Genomic DNA, 16344 nt, shown 5'->3' on the forward strand with positions numbered 1-16344 from the left:
GCAGCTGTTGCTCTATTCAACTCTGTCTTTGCTGTCATCCATTTCCCAGCCACCGTCTTTCTCTCTCCCTTCCTGGCTGCTCGCTTAACTAGATTCTTTATCTCTGACACCCTGCTCTATCACCTAGAACAAAGCCTCGTCTCAGACAGAAAGGCGGGCGGGCTCCACAGAGGTTGCAGCGAGGACAGAGGTGGAGTGCCACCTGTGCCACAGGGATTTATTTCTTGCCCTGATATTATGATTTGTACTTTTTTTTCCAGGTGAGCAGACGGATTTTCTGCTCCTTGACATACGGTTCAAAGTCCTACTGGAACAGGCTGAGTGTCATGGTAGTCTTCTATGAGGCTGCCTCTGGAGTGTTCTTTAAATTAACATGTCTGGAAAAGAACACCTGTGATGCACAAAGAATAAAGATAATTCAAAACAGCACAACTGGGGCGAGGGGAGGATGCACACTCAGGGGCATTCGACTGTATCCAAAGGGTAAATACAGGATGGCGCTTGCCAGTGGGTTTAACTCCAGAGTCTTGGAGTTTCATTTGTTTCCACAGCTGAAGGAGTCTGTGCCAGATGGGAGCAGAATACGTCCACCTCGTTCACTTCATGCCATTATCCGCTGCCAGCTATCTCCTGTTTGTCCTTTGTTTTAAACAATAAAGCAGTCTCTTCTTGACTGTTGCGGATCTTTGTGTAGACTTTCCAACCAAGACGCCACAGAAACTACTGCCAAGGTGGAGTTTTTTTTAGGCAGCTTTGTAAAATAATATCCTGTGGCAACACTGCAAACACAACAACAAAGCATTTTAATGTAGCTGCTTCCCCCAGTATTGAATTCACAGGGGGAATCTTCACATGACCGTCACACTTTTGCAGGACACAGGACAAAGAAAAGACATGTGTGTTGCAGGTTGAGCAGAATTTAGGGTAAATGGTGTCAGAGCGATTCCCCGGGGCTCACTGGGAACAAGATGAACCCGACACAATCAAAATATCACAGAGAGCTGCTTTTCCTGCGACTCCAGCGAAATTCATCCATCACAGCCTCCAGCTGCACCGTCTCTAGTGTTGGCGTTGACATTCACATTCACAGACACCAATCCTCATCACCTCACACAACTGCCAATAGGTGGTCGCGCCATGAAAAAAATATATCTGTGCTATGGGTAAAAATATGAGAGCTTTTCATAGAATCTTAAAAGAAATAGTAAAAATGCTGGCAAAATATTGCCAAGTGGAAAAGGTGAAGAAGCTAGGCTGCGTCAGCATCATTCAGATCCCCTTCGTGTCGTGATGGCCTGAGAGTGAAACTAGATGATGCTGTTCTTTGAGGCCGAGTGCTGCAGCACGCTTCTGGGGATAAGAGGTCCCGTGTTCAGCTTTGCTTTACGGAGCAATGCTGACATCTGCTGTTTGTTGGAGAACATCCGGCAGAATCCCTCATTAATATTTGATTTGGGATTTTGGAAGAGGAAACAGAGACAATAAGGGAACTTTTTAATGTCCTCTTCTTGCAGAGAATCACATTCTTTTCAAAGAAATGAGTAGTTTTATCGTCACTTCTTCGGGACCTGTAGTGTTTAGTGAAGCTGCGCTTGCATCCAGTGATCAGAGCAAACTGAAAACGACCGATTCTACTGAACAATTTGATATGACCACAAAACAAAGAGAAAGGACACATCAAAGACAAAGGCTACATCAAAGAGAAGGGCCACATCAGAGAATTAGGTCCGTCCTTCCGTGGGTTTCATTTTTTTCTGCTCTTCTGTATTACGCTCTTCATTTCATGTCTAATGCGCTTTCACATCTGCTCATAATCGTTTCCTCTTGTCGTCTGTCGTTTCCCTGCTTTCTGGCATTTCCTTCATTTCCCTTCTGAACATTTTCTCTTCTTTTCATCTCCCTCTGGTATCTGATTCACTCGAGTTGTCATCTCTGTCTGATCACATAAGTGTCCAACACGAGGAAGCTCTCTATACCAGTGTGGCAGCCCAAACGTGTTCGGACTGGTGCGTTGGGTAGCCATGGTTACCCTGAACCTATGCATCATAGGATCTCAGGAGCCCTGGTCTTTCAAAGAAAATAAATGCTTTGTATTATTATATTTATATATACTGTATATTTCTATTCTTATTTCATTTTGTTTGTATTATATTTTTATTATTATTATTTATTGTTCTTTTTCTACCCTTGCATTCCTGAATGTCTTTTCCTCTGTGTGTTTATGCTGCTGTTGCGCCGTAAATGTCCCTGTTGTGGGATAAATAAAGGAAATTTGAATCTGAATTCAAAGCTCAAAGGGAGAACAGGCACAATCACGACTGATGAGAGTGATTCGATTATTTTAATATCCAACAGGGGCAAACTCAAAGGCTGCCATTATTTCTATTAAACTGACTTGGAGTAGGACATACATCAGCTCTCGGAAATACCAAGTAGCAAACAACTCCAGGGCTATTGGTTTCTACAAAGTCCAATGGAACGTGGATAAATTAAGCTGATCTTTCGGACAATTCAATGATTCGATTATTACTGAAATCGGTTCGGATGTTGACAGCCCTCTAAAACATTTTAATGGTGCCCTTTTCTGGCGTCACATAACATCAGATCGGTGGTTGCTAATGTAAATGGTCCAATCAGCGGCAGCTACGAACCCGCTCTTGTATTGCTGCGCTGTCAGCCAATCGGTGCCGCCCTTCAATGTTGCGCTGACCAATTAGGTTCCAGTATGTTGGTACGTGGTCACCGAGGAAGTGGGTGATGTGTATTTTGTATACAGGGGCACAGAGGCTGAAACTCGTCTGTCTTGAATTACTTCGATATTTTAGCTCATAAATCGGACAGACGGGGTTCTGCCCGCCGATTTGAGAGGAAATGAAGGGTGACTGAAGTGAATTTGTCTGCGGTGTTGGTGTTGTCCAGCTTCCATCATGATTGTGTGTTTTCCCCGGGGTGAAGCTCGTCGTGTCGCCCGGTTGGGGTGAATACAGACATGGGGACTCGTACCACCAAAGGATGGAGGATTTACCCCCGAATCGTCATGGCTGCTGTGTCGCTATGGCGTTACTCTGGCGGCCGTGTCCTCGGAGGATGGGGCCCGCTGCTGTGCGTCTTCCTCGGCTCTCTGGTGGCGCTCCTGGTGCCCCTGGTGGGGGTAGAGAACCAATACTGCGCCGCCTTGAGAGGCATCGCTCAGCTCCGCTGCCAGCTGTGGGAAAGTTCCCCGCAAGCTTCAGCTGTTCAGTCCACCAGCCTGACTGTTCCCTTTACTGGCCTTGATCTGCTGCCTCATCGGGCCAAGCCCAGCAAAGGTACTGCTGCAAGTGGAGTAGCGTGTCAGACACGGTGCTAGCCGCAGGTCCACTAATCTACTAGCCTAATTAGCAATTTGTTGTTTGTCTCATCATATTTTCTTAGCATGAGTAAATAGTCTGTATTAGTAAAATACACAATTTCCCTGTCTTGGAGTCTAATGTTTGTCCACATATACCTGTGTTAAATTGTTCTGCTGTATCATGCAGAAATGGAGCTGGAGGCGAAAGCGGCGCTCCAGCAGGCTTTGGAGATGAGGAAGCTGGGCAAGAGGGAGAAGGCACAGAAGCTGCTGGTGCACGCGCTCAGCATGAACCCGGAGTTTGTAGATGCCCTCACCGAGCTGGGGACTATCCTGGAAGAGGAGAAGGACGTGGTCCAAGCGGACCACCTCTACAGTAAAGCTTTGGCCATCTCGCCGTGCAACGAGAAGGCTCTAGTCAGCAAAGACCGCACACTTCCGCTGGTGGAAGAGATCGACCAGCGTTATTTCGGCATCATCGACAGTAAAGTGCGCCGGCTCATGTCCATCCCCAAGGGCAACTCTGCACTGCGCAGAGTGATGGAGGAAACCTACTACCACCACATCTACCACACCGTGGCCATCGAAGGCAACACGCTCACGCTGTCCGAGATCCGTCACATCATCGAGACGCGTTACGCCGTCCCCGGAAAGAGCCTCCAGGAGCAAAATGAAGCCATCGGCGTGGACGCGGCTATGAAGTACATCAACACCACGCTGTTGTCCAGATCAGGGATGATGACACTTGGCGACATCCTGGAGATCCATCGCCGGGTGCTGGGCTACGTAGACCCCGTGGAAGGGGGGCGGCTGCGCACAAACCAGGTGTTTGTGGGCCACCACATCCCCCCGCATCCTCGTGACCTCCAGAGACACATGGAAGAATTGGTACAGTGGCTCAACTCGGAAGAGGCCCTGCAGCTGCATCCTGTGGAATTTGCAGCTCTCGCCCACTATAAGCTGGTGTACGTGCACCCGTTCGTCGACGGCAACGGGCGCACGTCGCGGCTGCTGATGAACCTCGTGCTGTTGCAAGCACGGTACCCGCCCATCACCATACGCAAAGAGCAACGAGCCGAGTATTACACGGCTCTGGACACGGCCAACGAGGGCGACGTTCGGCCCTTCATTCGCTTCATAGCCAAATGCACAGAGATGACGTTGGACACTTTGTTGATTTCCACGACGGACTACACTGTGGGGCTGCCCGCAGCCGGTCAGGACCAGCCTTGTCCAGACTGCAAACAGACCATCTCAATCCACAACTGAAGCAGCGAGAGCCAAAGAGATGACATGTCAGCATGTGGGGAAAGGCTGATTAGATCTTTGATTGTATTTGTTATTTGCTGCTAGTCTAATTCAGATTCCTGTTGAATTCACCAAAACTGCTGCAGGATCATAGAAATGTTGCTGTTTCATACATATTCCTCCCATTCCAGTTTGTTCACAAAAGATTCTAGATGGCTGAATATGTTTTAGTTTCCTGGCTTGACTACTGATGTGCAATGGCAAGAAAGAGTTCTGGTTCTGTCCTGGTGGCCACTTCAGCTGTAGCTCTTTCAGCTTGTGGGTGTGGTGCTGTCATCTATTTATTTTATGATAAAACTGTTCAACATTAACTGTCTGCAGATTCTGAATGAAAGAGAAACACCATTGAATAAACAGACATTTATTCAACCCTTAACTCAAACAGACACCCAAGCATTACACTGTTTTTTTTTATTATTTACACAAAAGATGAATGTGACTTGTTGAAACATATTTCTTTTTGGAAGAGGCCACTTTGGTGAGAGAAGAATTATTTAAATCTGTTCTGTAGTGAAAATGCAGCTTTATTTCAATCCTGTGAGCTGTGTATTATTTAGTATTATTTAACAGCTGCATAGATCTGCTTTGTAGGAGCTGCAGACATAATGTGGAGATGAGGAAGGTCAAGTCAAGCTTCCTCATGTAATTCTATAACCAATTTGACTTTATAAATATTAATGAATATACAGCTTCTCACTCCTTTAGTCTACAAAAACAAAAAACCCCAAATCCCAATGTTTGGTGCAGCACAGTGATGTTGCCCAGCGTCATGTCAATAACCTGCTAAAACTAAAGTTTATTTCTTTAAAAAAAAAAATCACATGAAAGTACAAATGGATGGACATTTTCTCAAAAGTTTAATAATTATCTGCTAAACATCTAGGAGTCACTGTACAGTTCTACCCTGTTGGACACACATTAAATGTGCAGGAAAGTGGTTGGCCAACAGTAAAGGAACCATGGAGCAGTTGGTGGAAAAAGTGTGTGAATCACAATACTGAGAGCACTACAATAAAGAAAACTCAGGACGCACAGATTTCACTCCAATATCAGGCATCAGTGACAGAGGCAGGTCCTATTTACAATATACTCTCACCAAACAGGTGTTTGGTTACATTATGTGACGCAAAAATGATTTCCTCAATCACACCAAAACATCATCCGGAGGTGAACAAAATGGAAAATCTGGAGAATATTCAGCACACCTATGTACAGACAAACTCTACCACACATCAGTACAGCCTCTATAGCCTTTTAAAAATGTCCACTCTTGCTTAAAATCTTGAAACAAAGAAAAAATAAAAATCACCCAACGCTTCTATTTTCTCTGTAACAGACACAAAAATATATACACACAATTATACAATGTATTTACATACAAATGTGATATCTTCATTTATAAAAGGGCCTGCCAGCTCCCTTCAAACAAAAGGCTTCACCAGAGGACAGCAGCTGGGGGGTTAAGGCAATCTTGCAGAAATGATGACAAGATTAAAGGGAGGCCAGGTAACCGGTGACAGGAAAATAAGCAAGTTATTTGTGGGAACACAAGGCGGCATTTACGTTTCTCCTCATTTGTTGAGAAGCATTCTGGCAAAGTCTGAGTTGGACAAAGATTTGGTCTCTGCAGTTGCAGACGTGCTGGCTGATGCTGCTGCCGACGTTCCATTCTCCACGTTGTTCGCGGGCAGGTTTTGTCGGTGCAGCGAACGAGGAACCATTGACAGCTGAGTGCGTCCTTTTCCCCTCCTGAGAACAACAACAACAACAACAACAACAACAAACCCTTTTTAGTTTTTTCCAACACTGGCAACATGGGAGACCTCTAAAACAGGTTGTCAACTTATGGGATGTGTTCCAACATGACAAAGCTTCAGAACACAGGCTAAGAAAGACCCGCTGGAGAGCAGCCTCTTTAAATGTTGTATACAGTACCGTATATATGCATTTGATTATTCAGTAAAAGTGTTAGATGCGATTGCGTAAAATAAATAACTCGGGTCAGCAACAGCTTGCGATTTCTTCACATACCACATGGAGGCTACGGACCAGCGGCAAAGTCCTGCTCTAAAAGAAAAACAGGCAACTTACGCTCCGTAGACCTGCCGCGGTATCGGATCCAAGGGCCTGCCGGAGCCAGGTTTATCCATGTTCCTGCGTGGAGGGTTGCTTATAGCCACTGAAATTGTATTGCCATCTATCACCGTACCATCCATCTTCAGAACCGCCTGAGAAGCATGCGTTTCCTCTGCAAACTCAACGTACGCCAGACCCTGCAAATCAACGGATGGTTGAGACGTCAGCTGTGTGACCCAATGTGATCGGCAACGGCTCAGTCGCGGCCTCCGTCGTTCACGGCTCACCTTGGGCTTCCCCGAGCGATATGTGACCAAACGGACATCTCTGATGGTGCCGTAGCTTGAGCAGACTTCCTCCAGTTGCTTTTTTGTACAGGAGAACGGCAGCCCAGAGATGAAGATCTTTTGTTTCTCAATGGATGTGTTGTACTTAAACACCTACAAGGACGACAACAGTTTCTGCTGGGCTGAACACGAGGACGTGCGTGTGTTGATTAAGCTGAAAAACAACAGTGACATTTTAAACGTACCTTAAAGTCTGGGTTTTTGTTTTTGTCCACACATGGTGATACAAACATGGGCCTGTTCTCCATCTCCTGTCGGTCCAACTTCAGTGCTTCAGAGACTGAAACCACGGATTCAAACTGGATGTAACAGTATCCTTTGAAGGTGCCCTTGGTGCTGAAAACGGGCCGAATCTGACTGATGGGCCCACATGGCTCGAACATCGTCCTGAGCTTTGCTTCCGGCTCCTCCAGCGTGTAAGCCAGGTTACTGATGAAGACACTGTTATCATCACTGCGCAGCTCTGGTTTATCATCCCCTTGCTTCGGAGGAGCAGCTGAAGCCCCCTGCTGGGGCTTTTTAAAGCCTGGTGGAGCATTCTTCCCCAAGAGTCCCGTCTCCGTCTCCATTTGCTCCTCTATGGTCTGGTCCTCATCTCCTCTGTGCCTTTTAGAAGCTTGTTCTGCCAGAGAAGATTAACGATATTCAAAAACAAAATCTCAACCTTCAAATCCAGACTTTCATCATTTATTCACCTGTGCCATTGTTCCAGTTGTCCTCATAATCCTGCTGTGCTTTCCTCTTTTCCCCGGCATGGACGTCCTTTCCCATCTTCTTCTGAGCCTTCTTGTCTGACTTGGCCCTTCGCCGCTGCTCGGCTCTGTCCTCCTCTTGGCGAGCCATGTTGGCCTCTTTCACAGCCACCTGACAGAAGGCAGAACCCAACATGAGCTGAAAACAGCCAAACAATACAGCCGTGCAGCAGAGTGGGCCGGTCTGCGCTCCTACCCGTGCTCTTTGTTCATTAACCCTGCTCAGCCGGGTCTCTGTCTTTTGCACCGCCAGGTCCCAGTCCTCCAGAGAGCCTACGGGTAGGACGAGTAGATTCAAAAATCTACCTCGATCTTAATTTACAGGCAAGTGACCAATGTGATTTTAGATTGGATTTACAAACGTCGGGGATTTCTTTACCTTCCACTCTCTCAAAGGTGAGCAGGACTTCACACACATGCTCGGGATAGTCCGATGTGCACTGGACTGCTCTGTGAAGAGCTTTCCGACAGTGGGCGGAGTCTCCATAAGACCTGCAGGTGAAGGACAGCGTCAGGGAAGCTGTACACCAGCACAGGCCACTTGTGTAATCACACAGAAGTCCTACATGATTAATAGACCTTTCAAGGTTATAGTACTCCATCCACATGTTAGCATATTTAGCGTTCCCTTTGGTCATAATCGTATCCCACAGTTCTCTGGCTTTCTGCATGTTCTTACAGTGAAGAGCCTGGAGCAGAGGAGAACGATATCAGTACAATACAAATGTTACACAAACCACTGTAAACATCTTTAAATCAACAGTTACACAATCAACATCATCAAAACAACAATGCTTACCTCTATTTTTGCCCAGATCTGCATTATGATACAAGATGGATCTCCACTTTCTCCAAACCCTACAGTGACAGGACCCAAAGGACAAAGTCAAATCAAACACATCATTACCACAACTAACCTCAGTCACGTTCAAACCCACATACGTTCTTCAACATCCTGCTTCATGTAGTCCAGAGATCGAGCAAAGGCTCCACGCAGCTCTTCCAACTCCTTACTTGATTCTATCAAACAAGAAACACAGAGGAGTGACGTGGGATCAGCACATGGATATAACAGCTACTGAACAGGAACCTAAACCCCTCCAACCTTTACTGAAGTCCACACGCCTCCTCAGGTAGTCTAGATACGCCTGCCAGATCTCCACGTAATCTGTTGCTTGAATAAAGCCTGCACTCAGCGCCTTTTCAAAAACATCTGTGAAGAACACACACAAAAAAAAATAAACGAGTGCACACGTTCTAAAATACCAACGTAATGCTTCACGGTGCTCCGTTACCTGAGATGGTCTGATGGTCAGCTCCATGTCTCTCAAGAGCTAGCAAGTAACTTTTCCACAGGCCCATCGTCCAGGGGCAGTTCCTCACAGCACGGTCATGAGTGGAGACCACCAAATCTTTGATTTTCAGCTGGCGATCCTTTAAGGAGCACACAAAGAAAATAGAAAGGACATAAAAATATGAAGCTCAACAAAGAATGCATGTAAAACGCTTTTGTTCGGATAACTTTCTAAACTATTAATGAATGACTGGCCAGTTCCCCGAAGTGTCAGGAACTATATTACAGAATCGACATCAAGTGTCACCTTTTCAAATACTCACAAGATACGTGTTGTATTTTGCCCACATGTCTGGTACCAAACAGTTCTCTGCCAGCGTCCTCTCAAAGATAATCTGGATCCGTGCCGGGTCGCCTTCTTTTAATTCAAAGTCAATGTAGTTCTGATACTCTGCCATCTTTGGAGGTTCTGCTGCCAGCTACAATTCCAGAAATACACAGGTGTTAAACATACTAAAATTTAATTTATGTTAAAATAACAAATGAATGAGAATGCTATGAGATGCACTTTATTTACCAGAGACTCCTCAAAAGGTTTGCACTTCTCCATCTGCTGTAAAGCCTTTTTGTAGTGATGTTTGATGGTGTCAGACACTCCCTGTTCTGACCAGGCTTCAAACTCTGCATAGGTAGCATCCATGTCTACAAAGCATCAGGATACATTTTTGCTTCATGGTTAGTTTCCTATTACACTATTTACAGAGGAGCAGCAGAAAAAGAGAAAGCCTATCTAGTCCAGTAATACAAAAACAATTCTGACACCACATTACAACCAGAACTAATTAGACGTATCCCACAAAGCAGCTGCCTTGTAAATAGAGCTTTCTGCGGCTTTTAAAGAAAAGTGAGATGGAAAATCCTTCATTTATACAGCAACAGTACTATGATGCTCACCCATTAACGGGATGGCCAGCTGTCGACGGAAAAGTGTGTGGATTCGCTCCAGCTGTTTATTAAGTAGCCCTTGTTCTTCATGACTGGGAATTCTGCCGAGTGGAGGCTGAGAGGTAAAACCAACAGAAGGAACAGCATCTCGGTGAGTCCAACATCAAATTTGATTCTGCGATACATTGAGGTGATTATTGTATTATGATTTTAAAGCTTTGATTTTACCAAATGCAATGTGTAAATCTTGCCTCTTTTCAGAAATTGGCTTTCACGTACACACGCATAGACCAGTAGTGGAAACATGTAATACAGATGAAAAGCAAACCTGTAATGTGGAAAAGATGGCATTCTCGAACTCTCTGTACGCCTCCCAGACCATCTGTCCCTTGGTCATATGGAGCCCTACAGCTGTCACAGCTCTCTCAAAGATGGATCTCACCTTGTCGATCCCACCTGGTAACCCCATGCCACCAATGGAATATTGAGCATATTCGAGCCAAATATCTGGACCTGAAATGACAAAAACACACAAAATAGTGACAAAAACGCAAGGGTCATATACCAAACAAATCTGGTGACCATGGAGCAAGCACTCACAGATATAGTCCTTCACAGCCCTTTCAAAAAGTTCATAGAGTTTCTCCCTATTTGGTTCCTCCTCAGACAGGTGGATTTCATCCTTGAGCCAATCCAACCATATTTCTGCAGAGAATGACAAAAATGGGCTTTTAGATGGAAAGTACTTTCAAGTGGCATCATCAACAACCTCATCACACATACACCAACCTTCAGTGAGTGGGAAAAGCTCGCTCATCCTCTGCCTTGCCTTACGCAAAGAGAAAAGCTCCCCCTCTTGCTTCAGGAGTTTGATTAGATCAACATGGCAGTTGTAGTCAAAAGCATTAATCGACAGCTGCAAAACACAAGACATTAGGGTGACATGTCTTCACCCGTGGGTAACCTAAGTGAAGGGTGGTTATAACAACTACATGACAATAATGGAACTGCAGGTGTTTATTTTTTAATAGTCACGACATAATAAAATAATATACTTCAAACATTATGCTTATTCCAAAATTTGAATTCAACTCAAATAGTTGCAATAAAGTGCATCATATATTTCTGCATATATAGCCTTTATCTTTAGCACCCCCAGCTTTAATGACAACAGGATCACAAAGTTTAAAAAAGGGCGCGTGTGCAAAGTTCTTAGCGTAACACATTAGCAAGCAAGCTAGTCACGATATGTTTGGGAATGACGTCGAATTATGCACACTCATGCGATTGTTTCATCAATCATAAATGACATCAGTAACAATGTCACCCACTTAATTTAAGCCACAGGCGATAAGAGCACCTCATCTTTTCAAATCCTGTCAACTGTATCTCGTATTTAGCATCCATTCATTCCCGTTAGCTCGTCGGCTAGCGTGAGTTTACTACCAAGTACCTGCTCTTCCAGCCGCTGGATCTCAGCTTCATTTTCTTTCTCGTCTTCCGAAGAATCGTCCTCTTCGTCGTCCACATTTTCTTCTCCCATGTCCTCTTCTTCGTTATCTTCCGAATCCATTTCCCTCTCCTCCATTCCCACATCTTCTTCCATATCTTGCAACTGCGTATGCTCTGCGTTACTAGCCGCTGCCATGTTGGAAATGAAATCGGCTTCTTCTTCTTCTACTACCACTGCTACGACTTCTTCTTTGGCGATTAACGGCCGATAGCATCAATAAAGTTGCATCACTGCCACCTTTAGGTAATTGGAAATGTTGCCGTCTGTCGAGTCTGCCCTTCGGCCCATCCCCGGGTGCAACATGTTATTGCCTTTAGGGGACTTTAGGGGCCGCTTCTTCGTTGTATTGTCAGTAAAGAGTTTTTACTCTCGTTCGCTCGAACACTTCCGTTTATCATCGGAAGTTTGAAGAGATACTATCAAAATAAACAATTGAACTCGTAATCTTTTTATTTTAATGAACTTTCATATTCATGTGGTTAACATAGTTTTATTTGTTGCGGACTTTAACCGGGTGTTTAACTGAACTGAAGTTTTATTAAGCCTTTGTCTTTTATGTTGTATTTTCTGTCCAATTTACTTTTTAAAAAAAATTGTTCCTTCAGTCTGATACTGCTGTGTTTTGAATTTTGCATATGTTTCTGGATTTATATATTTTTCTGTTCCTTTGTTTTTGTTTTCTAAAGCCATCTGCAAAGTTTTGCAGAAGTCCTCACCAGGTATAAAAACAACTGGGGCATTATTGTGAAGTGTCGTGTTATTCACGCTTAAACATTTGGTTTTGTGACTGTGTATACAAATTGAAAATCTCATATTAGCCTTTTATAGACTATTACAAAATGTCACATTTGGCATTTATAATTACAATGATAAAACATGCAATAAAAAATTTCACATAAATAAATTTAAAATTTTGCCACATTACACAACCACAAATGTAAAGTTCCAATAAAAAAAGTAATTTGGTGTTTTAATCAGTTTAAAATAAAAGGCTCTTAATATTACTAACATATGTATTATGTTTGTCTTTGACCAAAATTGAACATGTCAAATTATTTATTGATTTATGTTTTCTTTTCTATAATTGTATACTGCAAACCAACTTTTTTGTCTACTGTAATTCTTTTGCATTGATCACAATTCCTCCTTCTTTTGGTTTGGTTGTAAACGTTTTATGTATTTTAATGTGTTACTACGTCTGTTATTTGTCCTGCTCAGTGCTTTGATAAAGCTTGTGGGGGCGGGGAAACTGTAGATATGAAATGCGCATGCGCAGAGGTTGTACGGCGCAGATCAAGGTTCCGGGTGCAAACATGGCGCACGTATATTTACGACACCCTACGTCTTTGTTGTTATTTAGCAGAAGGTTATTCAGCCCTCAACCGAAAGTGCTCTGTTCTTACCACAAAAAGGTAAAGTAATGTAACGTAATCAGCTGAACAACTTAATGTCACCAATCTTATTGATCGTGAGCGTCATGTGCTGTAAGAGAATATCCATACGTGTGACATTTGCTATCTTTAATAGCCTTGCGTTTCCATCGAAATCCTATAAAAACAAAGCACGTCTTATGGTGTTGTGACTCTCTTCAAGGTCGTCGACCACTATGAAAACCCAAGAAATGTGGGCTCTCTAGATAAGAACTCCAAGAATGTGGGGACGGGGTTGGTAGGTGCACCAGCCTGCGGCGATGTTATGAAACTTCAGGTATGGAGTTGAGCATTTTACTTTGTCTCTACTTTCAGACGCATTCTGTACAATTAGCCGTCTGTCGTTTTTAGATCGAGGTGGATAAAAATGGCAAGATAGTTGATGCACGGTTCAAGACTTTTGGCTGCGGATCCGCCATCGCCTCTAGTTCTCTGGCAACAGAGTGGGTGAAGGGAAAATCGGTGAGTCGATATAGAGCAAATGAGGAGGGGAAAGAGCAAGAACATCTCCATTGATGATTTGATGCGTCTCACTTTCATCCTGTAGATTGACGAAGCCCTGAAGATCAAGAACACAGACATTGCAAAGGAACTCTGTCTTCCTCCGGTTAAGCTTCATTGCTCCAGTAAGTTCAAATTTAGGTGTGCTAACCCACAAAAGGGTGCAGGTTCACATTTAAATCGATATAGCTGTCTGTAATGCATATGCATTTCAAGCTCTTTTTTTATTGTTTTGTTTTCCTTTTTATTTCCCGTAGTGCTTGCAGAAGATGCTATTAAAGCGGCCCTCTCAGACTACAGACTTAAACAGGACAAGAACAGGACAGAAGACAAGGAAAGCGTGCAAACCAAAAACTGACGTGTTGCTCAGTTAGTATACTCCCTGTAATAAATTTTGTATATTTTTCCCAATAAAGTAAACAAGTTCTGATGTTGGGTTTATGTCCAAGTACATTTGCGCTGACGTCATCTGCCAGATCCGACATCAAGCGGCGCGACCCTCCGCTGGCGCAGAAGCACCTGTTTCAGCAAAAGCAGCAGCACCAGTGTGAGGACAAAGAGAAGAGCGCACGTGAGAGCGAGGAGAGAGACGACCACAGCGGACTCTGGCTCCATCTGCGCTAGTGGGAGGGGGGTGGTTCGGGCTGCCTGGCCGTTAGTGGAGAGCAAAGGTTGTGTCTCTCCAGCAGAGGTTGCTTTCAGACCCGGGTAATGGCTGGTGGTGTTATCTCTGAACTTCTGCTGGCCGAATGAGGGAGCCGGAGTCGCTTTTAAAAGATTTGACCCGGCAGATTGTGTTTTCGTGAGAGAAAAGCACCCCTCGAAGGTGATGTTCCCTAAAGCGTAATAATCGGCTAACATATGAGGGTGAACACCAACGTTGGTTACCTCTGATGTTTGCTTCAGTGGATTTTCAAACTCTGTCTTGTTTTCCAATATCACCAGTTTTCCCTCACTGGTAAGGTCAAGGTTCTGCCTATCACTTGACCCTGGGACACGGGGACATATGTCCAGGACGGTTAGGTTCACAAGCACATGGTGAGCAAGGTGGGTGGGCTCGGTGCACACGATGTCCGCAGCCGTCCTCACCCCCCCACTCAGCAGCCAGCGGTAGAGATACAGAATGTCACAGCGGCAGGCCCACAGGTTATTGGCGAGGTCCAAAGATCTGAGACGGGCCAGGCTGTCGAAAGCGCTCCCTGGAACGGAACGCAAGCGGTTGCTGTTGATCTTTAAACTTTGCAGGTTAACCAGAGAGGAGAGGGAGGGCAGGTCCAGCGCAGAGATGCAGTTTTCGGAGAGGTCAAGCCGTGCCAGCGACGTAGGGAGACGCCCCGGGACACTTGTGAGCTTGTTTCCCTTCAGCGTGAGGACCCGAAGTTTGCTTAAAGCCTGGAGCGCTCCGGGTTGGATCGCACGGATGTGGTTGTACTCCAAGTCCAAGCGTGTAAGGTTCCCGAGTTTCCTGAGGGAGCCGGAGGTGATGTAAGTGATGTGGTTTTCGTGGAGCTGCAGGGACCCCAGGCTGGCCGGGAGGCCGCGGGGGAAACGAGACAGCAGATTGTGGCCGAGGCTCAGCTCCTGTAGACCAGAGAAGGCCAAGAACTGGTGGTCCACGTTACAGAGCTGGTTTCTGGCCACAGAGAGAGCCGAGGTCCTGAGTGGGACGGAGCGGGGGAGCGAGCGAAGACCGAGAGATTCACACAAAACCAAAGAACCGGCACCAAGGCAGCAGCAGCCAGTGGGACAGGGAGACATGAGGGAGACTAGAGGACAGAGCCAGAGAAGCAGTAGCGTCCACATCTGCTCTGAAGCAAGACTCACTGAGGAATAGAGATCAGAACATAAATACTGGAATCCAGGTGTCTCACCCTTCACATAAGAGCTCTATAACAGACTGGCCCTGAACGCACCACTCGATTCAAACTTCATTTTGCACCAGTGAGTTATATCTCCGAGTGAATCAGGAAAATGATCTCAAATTCCTCCTGAATTTATCTTATTTTTATTTATTAAAAAGCATCAAATGGCAGGAGAACAGATTGTTGAAGTTTCAGTTTTTAGTTGAAGATTGTGTCAACAAATGAGCAGTGCGGGTTAAAGAAAAGGTTTTTTTTATACTGTCTATCAGGCTGCTGTAAATCCACATGGACATCTCTGCATCTATAAAGATCTTATTCCTAAATAAGGGTGAAGCAGAGAGGTTATGCTTTGATTATTATCGTTGATTATTGTACTTAAATCAATAAATCACAATTTTCAGACACAAGACTTATTGCATTTCCGGTGAGTCGGCACTATAATATTTAAAGTGTTTCTCCCTTTGTAATATTGTTTTTCCTCGACACCAAATGATAAACAAAAAATCTTTTCCCTAACCCTAACCCACGAGTGTAAAACCTTGTGAACACCTACCATTTTCCTGAGTGTGCAGGAGGAGAGCCAGACGAGCCCGTCACCACATGGTCCTCCTGTGATCTTAGGATGTTTCTGGTCCTGGTGGATTCCAGGCAGATGCTCATCAAAGTTTAACGGCAGCTTTAAGGTGCTGTGTTACCTGTTCTGGATCCTCTTCACTGTTCAAAGTCATTAATGTTAGGCAGCGAGAGTGGAAAAGGGTTGAAGATACACAGCAAGGATTTCAGGTTAAATTCAATTCTGTCTACATTTAAAACAGGGAATCCTAAGTGAGGGAGGGGTTGGGGGGGGGTGTCACCACACACAGATGGGACCTGCTTCTTCCCCCTCGCCTGATGGGAAGAGTGAACGCGAGTGGGTGTTGTCTTTTGGAATTATTCAGGCCTTATTGACTGGGAAGGGGAATCTGACCCCTGGCGCCCGGCTGCA

The 16344-nt window shown here is 44.9% G+C and overlaps 3 protein-coding genes across 3 annotated transcripts; 2 read left to right on the forward strand and 1 right to left on the reverse strand.

Annotated features, from left to right (window-relative positions):
* The first annotated feature begins 2713 nt into the window (after positions 1 to 2713).
* Positions 2714 to 5972, forward strand: ficd (FIC domain protein adenylyltransferase). The gene is made up of 2 exons (XM_003974903.3): positions 2714 to 3308; positions 3519 to 5972. Exons 1-2 carry the CDS (start codon positions 2990 to 2992, stop codon positions 4598 to 4600), a joined length of 1401 nt encoding a protein of 466 aa, XP_003974952.1. The 5' UTR covers positions 2714 to 2989; the 3' UTR covers positions 4601 to 5972.
* On the reverse strand, positions 5480 to 11760 carry sart3 (spliceosome associated factor 3, U4/U6 recycling protein). Its single transcript, XM_003974973.3, has 19 exons — positions 11507 to 11760; positions 10843 to 10969; positions 10654 to 10758; positions 10382 to 10566; positions 10063 to 10168; positions 9686 to 9810; positions 9432 to 9587; positions 9110 to 9248; positions 8920 to 9027; positions 8757 to 8834; positions 8614 to 8672; positions 8394 to 8503; positions 8194 to 8306; positions 8011 to 8087; positions 7758 to 7926; positions 7248 to 7684; positions 7003 to 7155; positions 6731 to 6912; positions 5480 to 6388 (listed from the first exon to the last, which is right to left on the reverse strand). The coding sequence occupies exons 1-19, from the start codon at positions 11699 to 11701 to the stop codon at positions 6211 to 6213; spliced, it is 2802 nt and encodes a 933-aa protein (XP_003975022.1). The 5' UTR covers positions 11702 to 11760; the 3' UTR covers positions 5480 to 6210.
* A 1056-nt stretch (positions 11761 to 12816) lies between these two features.
* iscua (iron-sulfur cluster assembly enzyme a) lies at positions 12817 to 13928 on the forward strand. The gene is made up of 5 exons (XM_003974974.3): positions 12817 to 12978; positions 13160 to 13273; positions 13348 to 13458; positions 13544 to 13622; positions 13755 to 13928. Exons 1-5 carry the CDS (start codon positions 12829 to 12831, stop codon positions 13853 to 13855), a joined length of 555 nt encoding a protein of 184 aa, XP_003975023.2. The 5' UTR covers positions 12817 to 12828; the 3' UTR covers positions 13856 to 13928.
* Positions 13929 to 16344: the final 2416 nt, after the last annotated feature.

The sequence above is a fragment of the Takifugu rubripes genome, chromosome 21 (genome assembly GCF_901000725.2).
Source record: "Takifugu rubripes chromosome 21, fTakRub1.2, whole genome shotgun sequence".
Taxonomy (NCBI): Eukaryota; Metazoa; Chordata; class Actinopteri; order Tetraodontiformes; family Tetraodontidae; genus Takifugu; species Takifugu rubripes.

Bases quoted from the DNA above. Each gene is read 5' to 3' on its own strand.
- ficd (XM_003974903.3), top strand. From the start codon at position 2,990: ATGGGGACTCGTACCACCAAAGGATGGAGGATTTACCCCCGAATCGTC. The intron at 3,309-3,518 runs GTACTGCTGCAA...TGTATCATGCAG, and splicing joins TCGGGCCAAGCCCAGCAAAG to AAATGGAGCTGGAGGCGAAA.
- sart3 (XM_003974973.3), bottom strand. From the start codon at position 11,701: ATGGCAGCGGCTAGTAACGCAGAGCATACGCAGTTGCAAGATATGGAA. The intron at 10,759-10,842 runs GTTGGTGTATGT...CATTCTCTGCAG, and splicing joins GCTTTTCCCACTCACTGAAG to AAATATGGTTGGATTGGCTC. The intron at 9,249-9,431 runs GTGAGTATTTGA...TGCTCCTTAAAG, and splicing joins CAAAATACAACACGTATCTT to GATCGCCAGCTGAAAATCAA.
- iscua (XM_003974974.3), top strand. From the start codon at position 12,829: ATGCGCATGCGCAGAGGTTGTACGGCGCAGATCAAGGTTCCGGGTGCA. The intron at 13,459-13,543 runs GTGAGTCGATAT...TTCATCCTGTAG, and splicing joins AGTGGGTGAAGGGAAAATCG to ATTGACGAAGCCCTGAAGAT. The intron at 13,623-13,754 runs GTAAGTTCAAAT...TATTTCCCGTAG, and splicing joins GGTTAAGCTTCATTGCTCCA to TGCTTGCAGAAGATGCTATT.